Source organism: Typopeltis vanoorti, chromosome 24 (assembly GCF_054136105.1).
Source record: "Typopeltis vanoorti isolate ZY-2024b chromosome 24, IOZ_Tvanoo_1.0, whole genome shotgun sequence".
Lineage (NCBI taxonomy): Eukaryota > Metazoa > Arthropoda > Arachnida > Uropygi > Thelyphonidae > Typopeltis > Typopeltis vanoorti.
Genome location: NC_143572.1, coordinates 36,071,854 through 36,097,041, shown reverse-complemented (window position 1 = coordinate 36,097,041; position 25,188 = coordinate 36,071,854). Strand labels below are relative to the sequence as shown.

At 35.9% G+C, this 25,188-nt stretch overlaps 1 protein-coding gene across 3 annotated transcripts in view; it reads left to right on the top strand.

Annotated features, from left to right (window-relative positions):
- The window catches only part of IntS6 (integrator complex subunit 6), a 292,395-nt gene that overhangs the window by 196,480 nt on the left and 70,727 nt on the right, over positions 1-25,188 (top strand). For all 3 annotated transcript variants that reach the window (XM_090413384.1, XM_090413383.1, XM_090413386.1), the window contains one exon: positions 10,037-10,385. In XM_090413384.1, coding sequence (XP_090269510.1) covers positions 10,037-10,385 — 349 coding nt within the window. The remainder of the gene's footprint in view (positions 1-10,036; positions 10,386-25,188) is intronic.

Genomic DNA, 25,188 nt, shown 5'->3' with positions numbered 1-25,188 from the left:
CTTGAAAAAGTTCCATATTTGTTCTCTAGAGTAGGGATTCTGAACTAAGTAAAAAATTAATAAAAATACAAAAGATACAAAAAAAAATCCTTAGTCCACCCATGATACAAATTTACTGTAGACTTACATAAAACATCTCATAGGTGGGAGCCACTTAAAAAAAAAAGAAAAAAAGAAAGGCATATGACAAAGTACCGATATCAAAGATGTTTAAAATGCTTCTATTATATGAGATAAATCGGCTCTAAATAATGCCCATTTATTCCCCACAATTACCTAAAACATGTAGTTTTGAACATTTTGATATTTTCACCTTGTATACCTTTTCTATATCTAAAACTTAGTACAGATACTTATTATATTCCCATGATTTCTCAACTATTTGTCATAAAGAGAAAATCTGAACTTGACATCCTCTATTTGGCCTGAGCCTAGCTTGTTCTCAAAATTTCTCATCTGCATTTTTTCTGAGCTTTTTCTAAAGCACATTTACATAAATCTTACCCGGAACACCCAGTAGGGAAATTCCTCTGTAAGTCTCACGTTCAGTTTTATTACCCTTTTTAAAGATGGGTACTACTGTTCCAATCATCTGGAATTTAACATTTTGACCATGAATTCTGCAATGAAGCCAATGCAAAACTTATATCTCCATATTTGAATATTTCTGGTTGAATGGTCATCTACTGCTACTTTTCTACATTTCACATGTCTGGTGTGTTTATCTACGACTGTTCTGACTCGTTTAATAATATTTCAATGTAATTACTCCTGACATCCAGAATATCTTTATCTTCTGTTTTTGTCACCTTGATTGTTTCTCTGATTCTTTTACAGCAGCGCTTCCCAAACCGTGGGCCGCGGCCCCCTTGGGAGCCGTTAGTATTGTTGAGAGGAGCTGTAAAATAATGAAAACAAATTTAAAATGTTTTAAGACTAAATGTGCCATGTCAAATGTGTATGTAAGATACTAAAAATGTAATATTTGCATTTGATTTTTGCAATATTCGCTGTGTATGTTTTGTATTGAATATAAATACAGTAACTATTATAATAACATATGTCTGTATTACGATTTCTTTTTTTTTTTTCGATGTGGGCCATGAAATATTTTAATTTTTCCAAAGGGGCCTTTACATCCATAAGTTTGGGAAGCACTGTTTTTCAGTACTCTTTCTTCTAGTTCTAAGCTTTTTTCATAGCTGCCAGGACATTTATTATTATTGCACCCTCCAATGGAGTCAGACTCATCGTGGGATGTTCATTCAACTGACAACACTATCATACCAAATCTTAAAATCCTTAAGTTATGCATTAACAACACATTCAGGTAATGCATTCCGTTCACTGGCAATTTTCCATGTAAAGAATCTACTTCTCACATCCACTTCACCACCCTCTTACATAACTTCCAGGGATGACCTCTGGTTTTTCCTCTCTCACTGTCTATTTTTTTTATGGTCTCATCTGGATTAATCCAATAAAATTCTCTCACTAACTTAAATGTCTCTATCATATCACCTCTTTTCCTCCTATCCGCTAAACTTGGCAATCCACATTTTTTCAACCTCTCTTCATACCAGCAGTCCCAAGTCCTGATATTGTCTTAGTCACTCACCCCTGGACCCTCTTTAATGTCTCCACATCACACTGAAAACCAGGTGACTAGATTTGAGCACAATAGCTCCAAGTGTGGTCTGACCAGTGCTTTAGACAGTGGCACAACCACTTCCTTTTCACTACATGTTAGAGTACTTCTTATCATAGCAACACTATGATGTGCAGCCTTTGCCACACTAGCAGTATGTCCTCTAAACTTCAGTCTACTGTCAACCATCACTCCCAAATCTCTAATCTCATCCATTTTCTGCAGTACAGCACATCGATATAGTACACAGCCTTATATTTCTGCACTCCAAAATCAACACTTTGCACTTATTGATATTAAAACTACAAACCCACTCCTTTGTCCAAGCTAAAAGTCTATTTAAATCTTCCTGAAGGGAATTAACATCAGCAGTGCTACTTATAATTCTTTCCAACTTTGCATCATCAGCAGACAACTGAAGATCCCCAGTCAGCCCACATGATATATCATTTACAAGCAAGTTAAACAGCAGGGGCCCAAGAACAGAACCCTGGGATATCCCACTGGTTACCCTCATTTTTGAGACACTACTCCATCATACACAACTTGCTGGTATTGTTCAGAGAGCCAATCTTCAGTCCATCTAACCAATATACTATCTCTTTCCATCCTCTACAGCTTGTACACCAACTTATCATGTGGTAATCTATCAAATTCTTTTGCAAAGTCCAAGAATATCACTGCATATGATTCTCCCTTATCTAACACACTCATCACCTTATAAAATGCAAGTAAATTACTGAAACAGGACCTACCTTTTACAAATCCATGCTGACCATCATAAAGAATGCTATGTCCATCAACCCAATCCTGTACCCTAACCAATCTCTCCAACACCTTGACCACAACTACAGTTATACAGACTGGTCTGTAATTGGAAACTTCTGTCCTAGAACCATGCTTGTGGAGTGGTACTATTTTGCCTTCTTTCCATTCCTTAGGAACCCTACCCACTGCAAGACTTTAATTAAATAACCAGGTCAAGGGAATAACTAACTGTGGTGCACCCTCCTTAAGAATTTGTGGTGATATGCCCATTCCCACAGCCTTATTGATATCTAATCCAAACAACACCTCTGATTCTTTCACTTCCAGTTCTCCTAATACTTGCCTCCTTTCTATATATTGCACCACATCATTTACACCAGTATGACATATGCTGATAAAGTGCTCATTCAGTAATTCCACTATATTATTATTATTACGTGACATCTCCAGGGAGTCCAAAGGCTCATTGAGGGAGGACGCCTACTCTACAACTACCTCCATCACTCAGTCCACCAACTACGATGAACCACAACTATCATCATCTACACCAATGTCATCTACTGCCCACAATCATCACTAGTATTTTCACAGACAATCACAAACACTCATGCCCTGTGGTGAGATTCGAATCCGCAGCCTTTTGGCTGGAGAGCAGATATGCTAACCAGGCCAGCTATATCCTTTGCAACTGTTATTCTGCTGCCATGACTATCCACCAGTGTCAACCTGCCATAATATTCTTTCTCTTGCTTGCCATATAGTGGAAAAATTCCCAAGTTAACCTTGGCCTGACCAGCCAGTCTCTTCTCACACTGCACCTTTTCTTTCTTTCTTAACCATGCTCATCACCTTTCTAGCCTTCACTTTATACTCTTCATGGATCCGATCACCACCAACTGTCTTGTACCTCCTCCATAACATTTTCTTTTCCAGCACAGCCTGCTTGATTTCACCGTTCATCCATTTCACTCCTACTCTATTTACTCCTTTAATTCTTGTTATGCAGTTATGCATTGCTTTTGTCAGATACTGCCTTGTGAGTTTCCATGCATTGTCAACTTCTTTTCTGCTCAGCTCATCTACCCGATGTACTGATGCTGACTGCAGAGCTTCCCATAATCACCCTCTTTATACTTCCACATATATATCCACATTTGGTATTAACTGTTCATGTTTCATCACTTCTCAAACAAGCACCTAATGACCACTCTGTCCAACCAGTGGCAGTGTCAACACCTCATTAAAAGCCAAAAATTTTGCCGCCTTTCTGATATCTATCTTTTAGTTTCTTACTATAGACACCCAGTGACTTTTGTTTAGCTACTTTTAGCTTTCTTACATTTTTCTCTGTATTCTTGAAGAGGCACATGCTAACGTACTTGCTTGGAAATTGTGTTTTCTTTTTTCAGGATGCCTAAAGAACTTTTTGAGTCTGCCATGAAGTTTGGATTTTTCTGTCTCAAAAACAGCTTCACTTCATGTTACTCCAGCTTCTCTAGTGTGTATATACAGCTGAAGGTCAGTTCTTGTTTTCAGACTGATTTTTTCCTCCAATAATATTTGTATTTGAGACTATACAGGTCATCCCTGAAAACTGCTCAACTTTGATTAATTTTAAAGCTTTTATACGTGTTATCTTCAATATGATATTCATTGTTATTCTGCTCAAAACTAAAAGGTGATTACTTCCTGTTTCATATCTTCTATATATTCTTGCACTATGAATCAGCATGAATATATCACTATCATCAATAACATTGTCAATTTCTTTTTCCTCTATGAGAATTTATGTAAATTATTATTTTGAAGCATGGGGTTGGCAGTGACTGGTCCATGTCCTGAACAGAAATCCAGCAGGTACTTACCATCAGGACTCCAGAAATCCACTCACCCACTCGCCACAGGCAAGTTATGAGAGACAAGTGGTGAGTGAATTTTTAAGCTCATTCTAAATGCATTCAAAATATATTATTTTCTTTGCATGATTAACTCTTTTTTTTCTTCATTTCCAGAGAGTTGGAAATAAAGCTTCTGGATCTGAAATCCTTAATTCCAACACTACAGCATTCCTTTTTAAAGAATCACAAAAAACACTTGTAATTTTAGTTGCCAGATTTCTGTAAAGGTCATAATGTAAACCAATCATCTTCACTTTCTTCCATTCTTTTATGTCCTTTATGATTCATAACTTTATTTTCTTTCTATATGAATAACTACAAGAAAATGAACAGTCACTAAAAACTCAACCTGAGGTATTTTCTTCCCCTGACAGTTGTTTTGTTATCATGGTTGTAACATTACAATTTTTTTAGAACTTTTAAACGTTTTTTTTTTTTTTTTTTGGAAAAATTTCACAAATATCTACTATCAAGTTCCAAAAATCTCCCCCTTTCTCTGACAGCAGCATTTATAGTGTTCTTTTCACTCCAAACGTCTTTCAACATATCACACTTTTCGTTTTCATTTCGATCATGAAGCCAGAAAAATGATCCATCATTATGTGTTATGCATTATATGTTATAGTTACTTGAAAATAGTAAATCTTGTGAAAACAATCAAGTTTATCATATCATGAATACATTTAAATTAAATTACAGTTATCATTTCCAATAAATACATAATCAAATCACTGCATTCATTTTGTTCACTATCAACCTTACCCATGTATACAGTACACACGGCACATGTAATAGTGTCTAGTCTATGTCCATTCAGATAATCTACTATTAACAAAAATTAATTGTACTTTTCTCACAATATGCTTTCATTAATGAAAGAAACCAGTAATTATAAACACAAAAATTAAAATTGGCACAGTCTAATTAAATACTGTAGTGCATCTGTGATGTTTTATTCTTAAAACATCTTAAGTAGGTTGCAATCGTAATATAGTTTTTACAGCTTTTATTTAGTGAGAGCTGTAAAAATAATACTTATTTTTACAGCTCACAACATGAATTAGTTTAGTGTAATTAAATGCTTGCATTTTTACATAACAAAAATGCTTTTTAATAACTGTTATTTAAAAAAAATTACAATTATCTTGTAAAGAAAGTCAAAGACCGGATCACATGGATTGAGGACATCGTGAAAAGTGAGTCTAGCTCCACGTGGACTGCTACCTGGTTTCTTGTTTTTTGTGAATTTTATTATTATTCTTTCCTATTGTTTTATGGATAATTTATATAAATTCACCCTTCATTATGAACAATTATTAATGAAAAAAAACACAAATTGAAAGTGATGAGCTGTGTTATGGCATATATTTTAAACCCACATTAAAGGAAAGCATGCGTCTCTATTTATAACTACTTGTAATGTATAGTGAGAATTAAAAACTGTATTGCTTTGTTTTGTCAGCATAACATTTAGTTTTTTTTTTAATATTTGTATAAATTAAACCGATACCTTGGGCAAGTAATATTTTTTTCATCTAGTAGATTTAGGTTTTATTTCTGGAGCCTTGCTTACCATTATTATTAACTTTGCTCTTTTCTTCACATTTTCTCTAAACATTTCTATAGTAGAACCAACTGTCGATGGGACCAGAGGCACAAATGAATCTTTTCTTCTCATTGTTTCACTGATCTCATGACAAGTGATGGAAACATAGGCAGATTAAGTATACAATTAAACAAATTCACAAGTTCCATACTTATGGTCTTTGCGGTTAATGTCCCCATTCAGTTGAAAGAATGATGAAAAGGAAGTGGTAACCTGATGCTCGTTGTGGCTTAGTTCAAGAGATAACTTTTTTTTTACTAAACATTTCATTGAAACATATAGTAGTCATAGTAATATATTATAAAACAGTTAACATGTAAATGAAAATTAGAATTTAATATCAATTGCTATATATTTTGCTTACTATAATATATTGCTATAACTTTTTTTGAATTCATTCAAATTAGTGCTTGAATATACATAAATATTTCTCCATTCTATAGTTTTCTTCTGAATATTTTTTAGACCTTGCCCATTAGTTTTCTTATATAGAAATGCCCTAATTTTATTTTTCTTCTTGCAGTAAAGTGCATAATTAGACCTTTGTTTGGAAACAAAGTTTCTTATAATGTTTCGTATAATGCGTATATAGTTTCCTGAATCCAAACTAATTTCTCCACATAAATTTTTCACTCTGAACTAATATTTTATGCGAACTCTCCCTGAAAAGTTGTATACTTATCACATTAGTGCTATGGTTGGAATGAAGGTTACATAATCTGTAACACTACTGTACAGATCACACATGATACCTTTTCAAATACTTTTTGCCTATGCTAAGTAGAATGACTAATCTGGTATCAGTGCTTGGATTTATCACTCATGCTGATGTTTAGTGGAGAAAACACACATCTAAAGATAATAATGAACTACCTAAATTTATGTTGCTAATTAGATTACTAAACTAGTATTCTCATTTCACCTTGGTCACCAAGGCATCTTATGGGGAACAAAAAATATGCTAAGCATGTGTGTGCATGCAGACACACCAGCAGGATGACAAACAGAAACTGATTGTAAAAGGTAGACTCCTATAGTCCTAACTGGCACCATCTATGGGTGTAGTGATGTAATCTTGCTGGTGGTCTCCCATATTTTTGGTAATGTGATGCAACTGAATTTGTTTAGGTTTAGAGAATGTTATAGTGCTGTGGTGGACTCGAGAAATCTCTCTCTGATTTAAATCTAATTCCTATATATGAGGAAGGTTTACCCCTATTAGATTCAGTGATCTGTAACAGCTGTAGTGCAATTGATAAACATAGTTTCTGTGTTCCTCTAGATCAGTGTTTCCAGACTTTCAGTACCTGCATACCCCTTTTAAAATTTTAATACCCCCACTCCCCACACACAAAAAGGCGATTTGGGAGAAGTTATAACAGTATTTCATTCACACACGAATTAATTTTTTATTTTGAACATTTGAATTATAGTAAATTACAAACACACATGAAAACATTTCTTTTTTAATTACGAAATACATTTTTAGTTCTAAAATTTAATATACATACTTAGACACAAGAAATGAATTTTAAATTTTCAATAATAAAAAAAAGTGTAACGAGTTGAATAAAATTTAGCTGCAAGTTCTGACCACGTGGTTTTTGTATTGTGTGAATTTAAACTTTTAACACAAACGGTTCAAACCATGCATTTGGAATGGGATTGTGCTATCAACTAGATGTGACCCTGACAGAAGTCAGTTGATACATGCTAAGAAACACATTTTGTTTAAAACTTCCTTTAAATTTTTTTTATTTATTGTAAAATTAATTATGGAATACACCAATATAATATGGCAACAATAAGCAACAAAAATATCAAAGTTAAAACTAAAAGTGTGTCTTATCTCCTGAAGACCTTTCACATACCCCTGGATGTATGCATATCACACTTTGGGAAATGCTATTCTAGATAGGTATTGACTATTCTTCCAGTTTGTGTGCAATATCAAAGTTTTCAGGAGAAGGGATACCGTAGACCCCAGTATGGTCCAGATGAGGTTGAGAAGATCTTTTGGTGAGTAGATAAGGGTATTAATTTTTGGTATGACCTGAAGGTCTGTATATTATAACTTTTAAGAATGTTTGGAGTTTTTCCTGAGGTTTCCCCAAATGTAGGTGATGGCAAGATTTTTTTGTGTTCTGGATTTTTAGGGGAATTGGATTTAGAAGGTAGGCAGAACTGTTGATTTTGGAAGCCATTAGTTAAAGTGTTGGAAGAACATAAAAATTACACTGCAGTCATGACCACAGATGGTCAGGTCCATCCCATGTCTTGAATATATATGCGAAGAAAACCACTATGCTTCTTGGTAGCAAGTTCAAATAGGAGAGGCTTTTTTTAGAATCTGCTGCTTACCAGAAAAACCACCTGAATTTAAATAACATGTATTAAGCCTTCCAGAATATGGAAAATAGTAATTCTTAAACATCCCAAGCTAGGATGTAGTATCTGCATACATTTGTATGCAGTATCACTTCTTAGCTAAAAGCTCTATTCTTTAGTTTACTAAGTTCTACTTTACTTTGTGTTGCTTGTTGTTTTTTCCAATTTATATTATATCTTTGAAGATGTTTCTGTGTTAGAGATATTGGAACCATTAAACTATTGTTGAATTCATTCAATACAGCAGCCTTCATACAGCATCCAACAAATGAAATCATTCAACATCCATCCAACAAATGAATACAGCCTTGTGCTGTTTATAACACAAATTCTAACCACCACCTACATACAAGTTGAATGGTGATCTTACACCTGGTGATGAAATTCATTTGCTACCTAAATCGATTCACATTGGAGAGTAAAATGCTATTCACCACCAACTAGCCTGAAGTTAGTGTTGGGCTTGATCTCAGTGAACTTTCCTACATACATAATACAGTAATTAAGTTAGTAGCCTTCATGTTCTTAAAGTACAGATGCCATATAACATCTGTTATTATTGTCCATGTGACGTTTTCAAGTAAAAATTTATGCTGATCAATGGCTATTAACTTGCTTTTCATAATAAATTTGAGTGTTCAGAAGTTGATCAACTTTCCAAGCATTTTAGCAGACATGTGATCTGTAATGTTTCATTTCTTGTGTGCATTATTTTTTGCTTTCTCAGTTTCAGTGGAAAAAATTATCAAGTTACTACATCTCATCACAGCTGTAGTCAGAGATATTCAGTTTTGGTTAATACTCAAGGATATTTACAAGAATATTTCAAACTTGTAGCTTTCTGTGCATTATTAGTTTCTGTATCTCTATTATATTTTATGTCTCAGATGACAGGGCATTACTTCTCTGTTCAGATAAAAAGTTATTGAATTGGTTTTTATTTTACTGAATTTCCACTGAGGTATCTGACATTCGTATCATAGTGACTTTGGTTTCCTAGCAGTTTGAGTGATATTCCTAAAGGCATATGATCTCATTTGTGATACTTTTTAAATTTTATTATTATTATTACTTTATTTTGTACTTCTGAAGGGTTTTTTTTTAATTAGTTTCTGTTACTCATCCGGGGTGCATTTTGCACTCCAGTTAAGGTTTTTTTTGGGGGGGGGGGGGGCAAAAGCATAAGGCACAGCAAATAGCTTCTTTAATATTTTGCTGATTGTTTTGGAATTTGAACATTCAGTTTTTGAGAAATCTTTGTGTTGCATACTTGGTGAATTATAAGATAGTGATCTGTTATGCCTGAATGAATGCAAATATTAAAATGAAGACAAAATATTTCTACGGTCTGGAACCTGTTAGTTACATTAAATTCCTCGTAACAGAACTAAGAACATCTGTTGCTTCATGAAAAACAACTTTTCTTATCATTTTATCCATTCTCCCTAAAATTTTTATTACCTTTTTTTTTTAATTTGTAATTGATATTTCTGTTTCAAATTATTCCATTTCCTAAATCATCATATATTGATACTGAAATGTTTTCTTTTCTTTATATGTATGTAGAAAAAACTTATCTACTTGCTGAAATTCAATAAAAACAATAGTGCAATGTAAAATCTAGTATTTCTCATTTTTGATGTTTACTCTCACTGTTTAAATCTCCTGTGGTGGTAATCATGATAACATTCAGTAATTTTTTTTTTTTTTTAATTCTTAAATTTTTAGGCCAAAGCAGAATTTGAAAAATTAATATCATCTGTTGGAACTGGAAAATCTATTACTCCTGAAGGAATTCGAGTTAATCCTGTATTTCCTCGGACTTTAGGTCCAACAGTAAAATTGTCAGAAATGAGTCTTACATCTCATCCATTGGTGTCAGAATGGTTTTCTACCGTAAAAACAGAACTGAATGATTTTAGTGGCTTTATGCTTGGAGTGAAAGATAAAGAAGTAAAAACAGAAAGCTATCGTAATCCCTTTGACATTTCTCGCTATAGCTTATTAGATCAGATAGCACGAATGAGAGCTAACTATTTACAGTCCTCAATAAATCACATTCGTCTTCAAGATGAAGGTAACCTTTATTACTTCTTTATATGATTTACTTATTTATTTATTATTCTGCCATATTAGTGACTTCTTCAAGACTCTTCACAAGAAAACTGTTTTATTCCTATTTATTAGGTGATTTGCTATATAAATTATTCTTGAAATATGGGTTACTTAATATGATATGATGATCCAAAATATTGGCCTGTCTAAAATTGTCTCATTGTTTCATTCTACTCCTTTCTGAGAGTTGTCCTGGTGATGTAGCAAGTGCATTAAGTGAATGTTGGCTGACATTTTATGGTGATTTACATTTCAACAGCTTATCTATCTGATACTCCATACTGATATAAAGCAATGAATATAGGTTTCTAACATTAAACTGTTTTAAAGCTTCATCACCACACTTCTGTGAAGTCTAGCAAAATCATCGTGACCAGTCTTTCTGTGTAACTTTATAGTGCCTGAATATAAAATGTGGGGAAGGAACCCAATCCTATGTGTACCTGGAATTTGATGCATTCTAGAACCCATGAACTATCAATTTGAAATGTGTACACCACCTGGTTCACATAATTGTCATTCTTGGCTCTGATGAGGACAATCTTGATCTCCTTTCATATGATAGCATATACCATTCCCTGTTCATGCAATCTTTCTTACCACAACCAAATTTGCAATCAGCATCCATTTAACATAAAGAACATCAAGATTGAATAGAACATGAAAGTTTGGTTCTGGTTGACAATGCATTTTTGAAAGTGCTTCTGCTTAACAGTTTAGAGTGCCATTTATTTCTTTTCTTTTCTTCCCCTCCCCCCTCTCTGATAATATTTACAGGTTTCTGGACTCTAATGTTATTTAGATTTTGCTTACATTGAACCTATCATGCAGTTAATAGTACTACTAACTGACATAGTTGTATTCTATTTTCTATTACATACTCAAGCCTATTTATCTAATTTTTTGTACTATCTGTGCACTTTGAGAATGACCATGATATATTATTAAATATTGGTGATAGAATAAATCTAGTCTGTGTAAGTTTTTTAATATTTATTTGTTTTGATAGCTCTTGATACATACAGACATCGTCAAGGCCCGCCTTTCCTAATTGGGTTGTGGGGACAGCAGCTGCAAGAGGGACTTCCAATGGTCATGATCCTCTGCCACCAAGCTCAGGTGTTCTGGTGAGACTCCCAAACGTGTCCACCCAAGGTTTTGAATATAATCTATCCAGTGAGTCCTTGGCCTTCCATGTGGCCTCCCATCCTCTGGCTTGGCAAAGAGGGCTTGCTGGGGGAGGGGAGCCTTTCTTGTGACATTCTGACCAGTTGCCCATACCAATGTAAACTGTGATCTCTCAACACGGAGAAGCAACGGTTGAGTATTGAGGGTTTCCCGAATTGCAGAGCTTCTGACTCTGTTGAGTCTTCAGCCTCGCAACCCCTCTAAGGAACCTCATTACAGCTGCTTGGATTCGCGTCTGCATTCTTTCAGTCATTATGAGAAATAACCCGCTAGAGGGCTACACGGTCGGTAGTGTTTTCAGAGAGCTTCTGAAAGCTAATATTATCTAATTTTGGTAGCTTGTTGTGTCTGTGTGATTGTGGTGTGAATTCCATTATTAAATTTAGTATTTAACGATACGTTTCATAGATTTGAATATGGCGCCAATGCAATGTAAGATAATGGTGTCCAAAAATACGACGGCATTGTTCAAAAACTGTAATGTGAGAGAGTTTGTCCAATGTGATGTGTGTGGGATGTATGCATTCCCGAATGAGGCTGGAGTTTGGATTGAAAGTGATAGTGGTGGGAGAATGTTCAGAAAGTGTAAGCAGAGTGAGGAGTTGAAGTATGTGTCAGGTTGTGAGACAGTTATGGTTGAAGAAAGCCAGAATGTGAGTGAAAATAGTGGCTTGATAGGGAATTGCGATGTACAAGATGGCAATGAGAGCGGTGATCAAAGAAAGAGTGAAAGCAACTATACAGAGAGAGAGAAAATGGTTTAAATGATAAAAAAAAATGAGGAATTATTTGTAGGATGTGAGATCTCTAGGTTGCGTGCAGTGATACAAAATGCACAGTGGCAATTAGAACACCTGCAAAACTCTTTCCAGAGTGATTCGCCTAACGTAAATAATCAAGTTTTTGAAAGGAAAAATAAGCATAAGTGTGGGAGAGTTTCTGAAATGAAGGAAAGAGTGTTGTATGGTGACTCATTATTAAGAGGAGTGATAGATGGGAGTTTAACTAAATCGTACTTACCGGGTGCGAAATTTAAGGATGTAAGTGAGAGTATTAGAGTGCAAAAACAGAGGGTGAAAGAATTGATATTTGTGGCGGGTACGAATGAATCGAAAGGAGATAAATTTTTTATCAGAGAGGACTTGAAAGTATTGTTAAAGGTAGCGAAAGAAAAGAGTGACAGAGTTAGAATGGTGAGTCTGTTGCCACGGTATGACAGACAGGAGTTTAGAATGAGGGACATAATCGCAAATGACATTATGTGCAAGTTATGCAGACATGTGGTGTGGAATTCATGGACGTGCGGAATGAGTTTGATGGGCGAAAGGATTTATACGATATGGATGGCCTGCATTTGAATGGACTTGGTGTGCGGAGATTGGAAAAGGTGTTGCTGAATGAAGTGAAAATGGATGTGCAGAACCAGGGAAACTAGAACTACCAAGGAGGGGGGGGGGGGGATATGCGGACATCAGTGAGACAGTTGAGTGTAAGAATGTATATAATGTACCCGAGCCAGTACTAAGGACAAAAAATGGGAATGGGATATTTAGAATAACGCATCAAGATAGGTGTGGGACAAAGGGATCACTGCATTTCATGTATACTAATGCCAGGAGTATTAGGAACAAGAAAGAAGAATTTTTGGCCTTGATTGGCTCTTCCTGGCCACAGGTTATTGGCATTAGTGAAACATAGCTGATGGAAGATGATATAGTTAGTTGGATAGAATGTGTAGGTTATAGTGTGTTTAGGAGAGACAGAGAGAATAAAATCGGGGGGGGGGGGGGGTATTGATGATAGCTGATGAACTGCAGCCAAGGAGAATTGAAGTTTGTATCGCAGGATAGTGAAAAGAGCTCATTTGAGGCTCTTTGGTGTGAGATTGAGACTGGCAGAATAAAATATACAGTTGGGTGTTGCTATAGACCAGGTGATGGAATAGATGGCGGAGATAGTATGCATAAACAAATTGATGAAATGAGTGGAAGGAGGGTAATGATTATGGGGGATTTCAACTATGGTAACATTGATTGGAAGGAGGAGAGCACACATGTGAGGAAGGAAATGGATTAAGGGATAACTATCTGAGATAGCATGTAATTGAAAATACTAGGGGTGTGAGAGTGCTTGACCGGGTAATAGCATCTGAAAATTTGACTGTAATGAATATGACCATGTTGCCACCTATTGGTGAGAGTGATCATAAGGTTGCTAAAGGTGTGGAATTTTCGATTAAGACAGGGTATATGTGGAATTACCGTGCTGGCAAGTATGACAAGCTTAGGAGATGTGAGGAAGGAAATGGATTAAGGGATAACTATCTGAGATAGCATGTAATTGAAAATACTAGGGGTGTGAGAGTGCTTGACCGGGTAATAGCATCTGAAAATTTGACTGTAATGAATATGACCATGTTGCCACCTATTGGTGAGAGTGATCATAAGGTTGCTAAAGGTGTGGAATTTTCGATTAAGACAGGGTATATGTGGAATTACCGTGCTGGCAAGTATGACAAGCTTAGGAGATTGCTTGGATCAGTGCCATGGCACTGATCCAAGCAGTGCCAGTGCCAGTGCCATGGCATGTACAACTGCAAGGGCTGGATGTCGATAGAGCATGGGAAGTGGTCAAGGAACATTTACAGGAGGTTATGGCTGATTGTATACCTAGGGTCTGAATAGTAAAACAAGTAGGGGTTAAATGGATGAATAACACCATTAAGCTTGAGCTGCAAAAAAAGAAACAACTGTGGAAGGAATTTAAAGAAAGGGGTGACCTGCAGATACATGAACAGTATAAAGTGCAGGCCAGAAGGGTAACTAGTGTGGTAAATTCTTTCAATATGCTGCAAGCAAGAAAAAACTGTACACGGCAAAATGATTTTAAGGAATGACGATAGTAAGGAGGTCACTGAATCAGTCGATATAGTGGAGTTACTGAGCGAGCACTTTGCAAAAGTATATCATCCAGTTGGTGACATTGAAAAAAATGAAGGAACCATTAGTTTATACGGGAATTGTGATGAATGAAGTGGAGGTGAATAGTCTGTTACAGAACCTTAATGTGAATACATCTGTGGGATTGGATGGTATACCGGCACGGGTCTGGTGTGAAGCGGCTAAGGAATTATCAGTGCCCTTGACCATGTTGTTTAACCTGAGTCTCAGGTCTGGTTTAGTCCCGAAGGTGTGGAAAGAGGGGAAAATAGTTTCATGCATAAAGGAGGATCCAAGACTATGGTTGCAAATTACCGACCGATCAGCTTATAAGGAGTCGTTGTCAAGGTCTTGGAGAAAGTAGTCAAGGGAAAAATACAGGAATGGATTGATGAAAATGAGATACTGTACGGGGGACAGCATGGCTTTGTGAAGGGTAGATCATGCCTCAGTAACTTGATCAAGTTTTATAACAAGGATGGTCACAAGGTGACGGCTGAACTGGATAAGGGTAATGGGTTTACAATGATACTGCTGGACCTGCAAAAGACATTTGACAGGATACCACATGGAATTCTAATCTGTAAACTACAACATATGGGAATGGATATAGGGTTGATGAGATGGATAGGTGGGTGGTTGATGGAGAGATACCAAAGAGTAGTTTATTCAGGAGTAGAGTCCATAAGATGGCCTGTGACTAGTGGTGTGCCGCAGGGGTCTGTTCTTGGACCACTGCTGTTTAATCTGTTCATTAACGATATGGGGAAGGATCTAAGAGGAACAGTTCATTTGTTCGCTGATGATGCAGAGTTGGGTAGGGCGATAGTGAATGCAGAAGATATCAAAATCTTGTAGGATGACTTGGATAGATTGGAGTTCTAGGCCAAGGAGAATGGATGTCAATTTAATGTTACAAAATGTAAGGTTATGCATTTTGGGGTGAAAAGATTAGCAGCAGTATATCACATTGTTGGAACTGTACTCCAGGAGATTGATGAGGCCATGGACTTGGGAGTGTTGGTGGATAGGGAGATGAAGTTTAGGGGGAACATTGCAAAAGTAGCTAAATCAGTTCATCAACTCACTTGGTTGTTGAAAAATACCTTGACGAGCAGAGACAAGCAAGTTATTGTACCTCTGTACCGAGCCTTGATAAGACCTCATCTCGATACTGTGCCGAGATTTGGTCACCTAGGTTCCTTCTTGATGGGAAGGAGGTGGAGAGGATCCAGAGGCGAGTGACTAAGATGATAGCGGGTCTATGGAATGAGCCATATGAGAACAGGTTGAAGATATGTGGGTTGCAGAAATTGGTTGATAGGCGGAAGAGGGGAGATATGATTGAGACATTCAAATTGCTAAAGGGTTTCTATAGGTTTAAGTTAAGGGATATTACATCCTATATTGTTTCTTAGCCGAATAAGAAACTCAAAGAGTTTCCTGCTGAATATAGAAACTATATAAAGTTCTGCGATTCCAAGCATAAGCAAATACCTGGATACTGCAGCAACTGACCCTTTAGGTAGTGCAAGCTGAGGCAACTCATGTCAAAAGTGGGGCAAGCTCCGATCACTATTCTTGATATTTACCCATAATGTGAACTTAGCTCCTAGGAGCTGTATTACTGTTCTACATTATGAGAGAAGGTCACTACTCAGACCGGCTTCAACCTTTATGAAGGTCTCATCAGTGAGTAGGTAGACCTAGTTAATAATACCAAGTTTGTAGCGAACAGAACTTGCATCCCTTCTATAAGTATTGCCAAGAGGTGTCCTAATAAATTACTAATTATATGAAGAGCCAAAGGCTTCAATTCGGTGACATAACTTGTATAAGTTAAGGGATATTACATCCCATAGTTTCTATAGGATTAATTCAGAGGATATTTTTGAGATCAGGACTGGTAGTGGGAGAACTAGGGGGACACCTATGGAAGCTGGGCAAGAGTGTGGTTAGCAGGGGTGTTAGAGCTGGGTTCTTTACTTTTAGAGTGGTAAATGAGTGGAATAAGCTACCAGAGTCTGTTGTGGGTGCTATGATGGTGAGTGAGTTCAAGGCAAGGTATGATAGATACTGTGAGAATGTCGTATAGTTGTGTGGACATGATGTTTAGGGCCTCCCTTGATGAGTCTAAGGACTCCCTGGAGTCACCCGTAATAATAATAATTACCCAACTCTCGTGACCATAGGTGAGGATGGGGACCTAGACTGTATTGAAGACAGCCAGCTTTGCCTTCTGGCTTAACTCCTGCTTCATTTACTACTGAACAGCCAAGCTCCCGCTATATTGTGCTTGCTGAGCCAATCCGAGTATCTAGCTCTACGTCCCACTTTCCATCACTCATGAATATGGACCCAAGGTATTTAAACTTCTCCACCTGCCTCAGTGAGACTCCACCCACATGTAGAGTGCACTAGGATGGCTGTCTTTAGACCACAAATGTTTCAGTTTTGGCCACACTGATCTTCATTCCAGCTTCTGCACAAACAGCTACAAACCTATCCAGGGTCTGCTGGAAGTCATCTGTGGAAGAGCTAAGCATAACTAGGTTAATCTGCAAAAAGCAGACTTCCAATGCTACACTTCCAATTCTGACACACTCACTTCCTCGGCTGTGCCTATCAATCCAGTCCATAAATATTATGAAAAGCAGGGGTGACAGAACACACCCTTTGCAGAGACCAGCTGAGACTGTGAAAGGTTCAGACTTTGTGCTGTTTACCCTGACACAAAACTCCGGGCATTCATACAGGGACTTGATGGCAGCTAATAGTTGGCCATCCACTCCATACTCCTGTACTACTTGCCTAAGCTTATACCAAGGAACCCGGTCATGTGCCTTCTCCAAGTCCACAAAACATGTGTAGACATTCTTGGCAAGTAGTACAGGAGTATGGAGTGGATGGCCAACTATTAGCTGCCATCAAGTCCCTGTATGAATGCTCCTGCACCTTCTTTCCAAGTACCTAGCATATACTTTCCCAGACAGGCTAAGTAGAGATATGCCACGATAGTTGCTGCAATCTCTCTGGTCTCCCTTCTTGAAGACTGATATTATTATGCCTGTCTGCCATTGCTATGGTGCTCACCCAGATATCCAAGCAGCCTGACACATATGAGTCATCCAAAGAATGCCATCTCGATTTAAGGCTTTTAGCATTTTGGGCCAAATTTCATCATCACTAGCATCCTTGCCCGATTTTATTGCTAAATGGACCTCTTCTGCTGTGAGACTAGTCATCGCCCCGAAAAAAAGAAAAAAAAACATAAAAAAAGGTGAATGTTTGTCACATTGATCAGGCATTTGAGTAATAGCAACTTCATCAAGACTGTTGTCCTTTAGCAAATTTCATTTGAAGGCGCCTTCTTTTAACTTGGGGTATATAACATCATGAACTGTTCTTTTCAGCTTCAGATGATTTGATATACAGATATCCCTTGATTAATGCAAATAATTAATCCCTCGATGTTAGTGTGTATATCAAAATCACGTTAATCAAATATAAGAATCAATGATAAAAATTACATTTCGTCCATGATCGATTTCTGTGTTAATAATTCGTTTTATATGGTATTCTTTTAGGAAAGATAAAAATTTAAAGCAAAGTAAATGTTTAATAAGTGCTTGTACCTACATTAGTTACTGCAATTTTTTATCAATAAAAGTTATCAAGAGTCGTTTGAACAGTTTTAGTTTTTTTCTTATCGGCATAAATTCTGCGAAAACAAGCAAAATGACTCTCTCTAGACCAGAGCTTCTTAAACTGTGGGCCACAACCCCAAATAAGGTCACATAACCGAATGTGGGAGTGGGTCGCAAAAAATTTGGCAACAGTAAAAGGTTTCTGAGCACGCAACGACCAAAAATTAATTTAGATTCGAGGCTATTGTTTGTAATGCTTTATGTAAATGGTAAAATTATATGTATACCAAAGAATTGTTTTAAAATAAATTTCTTTATGATTTATTATCAGTAAATGTTTGATTCGTATATCTATTTTATATACCTATATACCCAGGGTCATGTAAAAATTTCTCAGGTGAAAAGGGGTCGCGAGTGGAAAAAGTTTAAGAAGCGCTGCTCTAGACCTTGGCAAACAAGCATTCTTTGATTAATATCTGGAGCTGCTTAAGCAATTCTAAACTGCGAAATATTTCATCCAGTTCTTTGATTGTTATCTCCTTTGGAACCTCGTCTTCACATTCCATTTGTTCGTTGTCTTCATATGCTTTGTTGTTCAATTTCAAAAAGATCGTCATCACTGAAATCTTTTGAATTTGAATCCAATAATTCTTTAACAGCCTTTGCATCAATACCATCAAAACCATGGTCTTCACCAATTGCAACAATTTCTTCAACCATGTTGTTCACAAGATTTTGAAAACCTGTGAAGTCATTAGCACATTCTGGCAAAACGTTTTTCCCAAACAGCTCTCATGCAGCTAGAAGACACTTGCTCCCAAGAGTCATGAATGTTTTCAGTTGCATGTTTAATGTTAAAATTTTTCCAAAATTCTTGGAGCGTAATCGCATTTTCTCCCATTGTTGTTTCTACTACCTTTGAGAATGTCTTTTTAAGAAAATAGGCTTTGAAAGTTGCAATGACTGCCATGTCCACGGGTTGTAGCAATGATGTATGTGGCATATGAAATAAAACTTTCACATTCTCACGCAGATCATTAAGAGAATTTGGATAACTAGATGTGTTATCTAAAAGCAAAAGAGTTTTGAAAGCTAAGTTATTTCTCTTGCAATAAGCTTCGACTGCCAGACAAAAATAAGACTTAAACCAATCTTCGAATAGGTTTTGGGTAACCCAAGCCTTCTGATTTGCCTACCAAATTACAGGTAAAGAGTTCTTGTTACATCCTTTAGCCCTTGGATTCCGAGTTCGATAGACAAGCAGCAGCTTCGATTTAAAATCTCCATTAGCATTCTCTCCAAGCATAACAGTTAAGCAATCTTTTGATACTTTATAGCCAGGCTACACTGCTTCTTTTTTTGATATAAAAGTTCTAGATGGCATTTTTTTCCAATAAAGGCCAGTTTCATCTACATTGAAGATTTAGCACTAATCGCAATAAATTTCTTCAATAATTTTCTGTAGCTCAGCAGGAAATAGATGCAGCATCTTCATCGGCACTTGCAATTTCACCTGCTATTTTCACATTCTTTAGTCCAGCCCTAGATTTAAAATTTTCAAGCCAGTCTTTGTTAGCTGTGAATTTTGAATTGTCTTCTTTATATTTAGTCTCTTTAAGTCTTGAAAAGAGGCTTAGAGCTTTGGCCGTGATATTATAAGCACTAATTGGAATTCTCTTTTGCTTGCAGTCTTCCAGCCAAATAATCAACAAATCTTCCATTTCAACCATTATAGCACTTCAGTTACATGTGCATTGCATACTTGCAGATGCAACTTTACCTTGCTCACAATATTCATCAGCTTTGGATAAAAACAGTCCATATTGTAGACTTGTTAAAACCAAATTCGCTCTTACTTTTACTTTCACCATGTTTAAATCTTTTAATAATCTTTTAATAATAATATCAACTTTTGTATCTAAGGTAATTACTGTCCTCCTCTTTTTTTCACTTAATGACCTGGTTGCTGGATTGCTCTTATTCTTTGACTTGATTTATAGGCTGTAAAATTTACGAAGAACATAATTTGTAAATACAGTAGAACAATTGGAGCTTGTAATGCACCCACTCATAATGATTAGTGGGAGGAATAACATCATCATGCTCACTACTTTCTTTCTCTCAGGCAGGAAATGCTCCAGGCTTGCATGTTTTTGCATGGTAAATTTAAGGACGCTTTAATTAAAACTCTTGCTGCATATATAAAGAGATTGTCATAATTAATTTCACTGTGTTAATCAAATCCTGAGTTAAGCAAGGGATACCTGTATATAGATATGTTTCACTGATTGATGGATGTGTGCATATCTATGTATATCTTAGCAACAAAAAAAAATATGAAACTCAGTGTAAATTGCTCACTTATTTTTCACTGATAATAACTAATTGACTATCTCATCTTTGTGAAACAACTGTTAATATTCATTTCTAATTGGAAATCTTTTGAAGTGGTGAGTGTAGATTATGAATGCCATAAGCCACCATACATCATTTGGTATATCACACTCTTGAATAAGCAGCCCTCATCAATTGGAATCCTGAATTTCTGCATGGTCGAATTTGTTGAATTTGTCATTTGTTAACCACATTTCCTATTTTAAAATAAACGGTGACAGTGCAGTAATCTACATTTTTGGAATTGTTTAGAATAAACATGTGTAAGGGCTTTTGGGAATAAGTCTTTTTCCAAAATATCATTGAAAATGCAGTGTATTCATAGTTAAGAAAAAATGTGAAGGTCCACAATATCAAATAATGCACATTCATTATTGTATTTGCTTTTAATTTTTAATGTTTTGAAGTGAATCTTAAAAACTTTATGACTTAGATAACCATGTCTGACTGGCAGTTTTGCTGAACTTTTAACCATTTTTGAGATGTTTCATTAGTTCTTGATAATTTTCTATTTTCAATTGATTTTGCTGTTATTGAATGAAATTTAGATGATAATTGTCAGTTTTCCAGCTCCACAAGAAAATAAATTTTGTATTATAACATTGTAATTTTATTTTGGCTATAGTTTTCAAAGCATTCCATATTATTTATTTGTAATTCTGCTTCACCATCAGAAATAGCATTGTATCTAAGTATGGATTCAGTTAGAATGTTTAATATGAAAAGCTCACTATTGCTATGCACTTTTTTATAATTCTTGCTAAGTAACAAGTCTTTTTTTTTTCAAAATATCATCGAGAATGCTCTCAGAGTAAGAATGAAAATCCTTAAGCTGGTTTGTTAGTGGCTTACTGTCATCAGTTTCAAAAAGCTGGAAACTTCATCAAATTTGTATGGTGGAAAAAAATGGAAAGAAACAAGCACTTGTGATAATAATTCGTCAAATTGAATTTAAATTTAGTTAATCACTGTCTAAGTATCTGTATCAAGTTCACCTGATGTTCACATTTTTATCTCTAATAACACGGTCATTTTTGACTATATCAGCAGTGCATCTGTCATTAGAAATAATGTAGCCATTAGTAGCATTAATGGAATTTTATAGTTAACAATATTTGGGTGCGGCTAAACATAAAGGACAAGTACACTAGTATGTTGGACATTGGATGCTGAAGCAATAAGATCCATATAGCTTTTGAACATAAAATTAATGTTGGGAATATAGTTCTTTTGGTGAGAGTTTGCTATTTTAAAAAGTTCTTTAAGCTTTCTGGCAACAGAACTTCTCTTTTATGTCAGTGTGTGAATTTTCAAAACCAAAATTTGTGAATTTTAGTTTTGAAATTCAAAGAACCTCTGAAAATGCAAACAACCTGAAGAAACCACAGTAATGCTGTTCAGATGCGGACTATCATCAGTCTTTACCTTAATTTGTCAGGCTTAAAGTCTTTTCATTTATTCTGTGATTAAATATATTATTTTTCTTATAACCTTCTATTTTAATTGCTCATTAATTTTGAGCACATTAAAATTTTTAAAATATCAACAAATTGAAAAATACGTACAATGAAAAAAAGCACAATAATTAAAAACAGTCGGGCATAAAATTAAAAAACAAAAAAAATCAAATTGACTAAAAAAATTCTGATTTCACATGACTTGAATGTAAAATATAATTTAAAAAAATAGTTAAAAATGCATAATACATGCAACACATTTTTGTCTTTTAGGAGAGAAAAAAAACCTAAAGTTAACTCACTGGATACATGAAATCTGTTATTATAAGAGATTTTCATATTTTTTTAGTAGTAGACAACCTAAATATATATATATTTAGGGTGCTTTGTATACACACACACACACATCATGGAAAGGAAATCAAACTTGCAGAAGAATTGCAAAAGTATGTGGACATAATTGTTTACTGAGACAGAGAAGAAAAAATCAAAAGGTAAGATCTTATCAAATAATAAGTATAGAATGTTATTTTCAGGCAATATTGAATCAAAGAAAGGAAGGAATAGTAATAGCATTCAATGCCAAACATGAAGATAAACTTCTTGAAGTGGGTGAATTTTTTGAGTCATTAGAACAGGCAGCTGACATAAAGAAAATGGAAAAAGTGGTCCTTGTTGAAGATCTATATGCTACCAGGCATACAGGGACATTTTGAGAAAATTTGGAGAAAAGCTAATAATAATGGAAAATATTTACTGGACTTCTGCTCAGGACACAGACTAGTCATTACTAACATCATGTTTCAACATAAAGATGTGCACAAGTTCACATGGAGAGAAGACACAAGAAATAAGAAAAACCTCATTGGCTACATCATTGTAGACAGTGATATCATCATGCTGGTTCAGGATATACCCTCTGCCACATTTTCTTCTTCTTCAGCTCATGCTTAATGATATTACTCATTCATCTAATTCCTACCTAATTAACCCAGCTTAACTTAGGTATACAATTTAATATTGCTTCCTGTAGATGACCGGTAACTATCTCCTATGCACCACTAACATCCATAATACCCTGCAGTGCTTTATATATATTGTACAATCTCCCAAGTCAAAATTGCATGGTCACTTTCACCAATTGGAGGCAACGTGGTCACATTGGTTATTCATAGCTCATCTGATCCTGTGAACAGGTCCAATACTCTCCCACTCCTAGTCCCCTCCATCAATGCAGCCTCAAGTAATTGTCTCTCAGTAGGTGTATAAATTCCATTTTCTTCTTGTCACGTGATCTTTCTTCCTTCCAGTCTGTATCTCCATAGTTGAAGTTCCTCATAATAATCACTTAACAGTTTTTTTATTTCACTTAATGATTTTAGCTTAAAGTTTTTCAAAGTCATTACTCTAGCATTTCTTTACCTTTAATTTTTGTATCACCTTTTCTCTGATTCCTTTTTATAGTAAACTTTCCTACATTATTAAGCTTTTTTTTTTTGATAGTCTCCAGTATATGTTTCTACCTTCATAATATACACTATCTACCAATAATTGTCAGGATACCCCTGTTATTTGAATTTATAAAACATTCCAGGTTTGTTAATAACATAAAAAGTAGTGTACAGATAGTAGGAAGCAGTATTTCATCGTAGCAGTTGAATACAGGTGGTATGGCAACACGATGTGAACTCAGTGACTTTGAGAAAGCGGTGTCATTGTGGGATGTCACATTGGTCGCACAGCCATATGTGCCATTGCTGCTCAATTGGAGCATCCAAAATCAATGGTTGGTGATGTGATCAACAATTGGAGATGTTCTGCCATTACTAGTACAGGAAAACATCCAGGATTACTGCCAAAAATGACTGACAGGGACAGGAGTGTGTTAAAATGGGTGACCAGCAAAAACCGGCTACAATCGGCAAGGATCATCTGTGATGAGTTCCAGAGCACTAGTATCGCCATGGTGAGAACTAATATTATAAGAAAATAACTCCATTTACCGGGCTTCTACAGAAGAGCTGTGACCCACAAGCCGAACATCACAACAATGAAGAAGGTAACTTGTCTGGCCTGGTAGAAAGAGCATGTGAACTGGATAACTGACCAGTAAAAAATAATGGTACTCCATTACTCCCGATGAATCAAGGTTCACCTGTTTCCATTCTGATGGCAGGGTGTGGTGGCAGCCTGGTGAACGCTTGTTACCACAGTGTGTTGTACCCACAGTCAACTTTGGTGGTGGAGGAGTAATAGTGTGGGGTGCATTCAGCTGGTTTTGAGTGGGACCACTGGTCATTGTTCATGGTTCTGTGATGGTAGCTCAGTACCTTGATATTCTGGATAATCAGGTGCTGCAGCTGTTATGGAATGGTATGAAGAGATGGGTGTTAAATGACTGCCTTGGCCTGCATGGAGTCCTGACCTCAACCCCATTGAACACCTGTGGGATGAATTGGAGCAGCGATTGAGGTTCAGAGCAGCACATCCTCATTCTGTTGCTGAACTCAATGCTACTTTGATAGGGGAATGGAGACAAATTCTAGATGATGTCTGCCACACATTGGGGAAAGCCTCCCTCAAAGGGTGCAGGAGGTGATCAAAGCCAAAGGTGGACATACCCAATATTAAGGTTCACCTGCTGGTATCAATTTAAATGGCTAAAGTATCCAGACAATTATCAGTAGATAATATATATCTTCTGTCTTGTTACCAAAATAATTTTCCTGTGAATTTCATTTAGGCATCTCAGTTTGATTTTTCCCAGGACTGCCTGTTTTAACTTTTTGAGTTCATCATGTTTGCATTTTTTTTTCCTTCGGTAATATTGGTATTTTTGAATCTGCATTTCACCTCTAAATGCTGCTTGATTTTGATACCTTTTGAAATTTTCATATATATTTGCATTTCAATGAAAAATTCAGTTTTATGTTTTATTCAGTCTTATTATTTTGAAATAAGATGTGATCACCACTTAAATCTAATTGGTGATCGCATCTTATTTCAAACTCAGCATCAACACGAAACATAATCAATAAGACTCTTCTTATTTCTTGTATTTTTTTTTTCATGATGCACATTTTTATGTTCTAATATTATTTTAATAGTTATTATTTTCAGTTTGTACACATCATTATTCT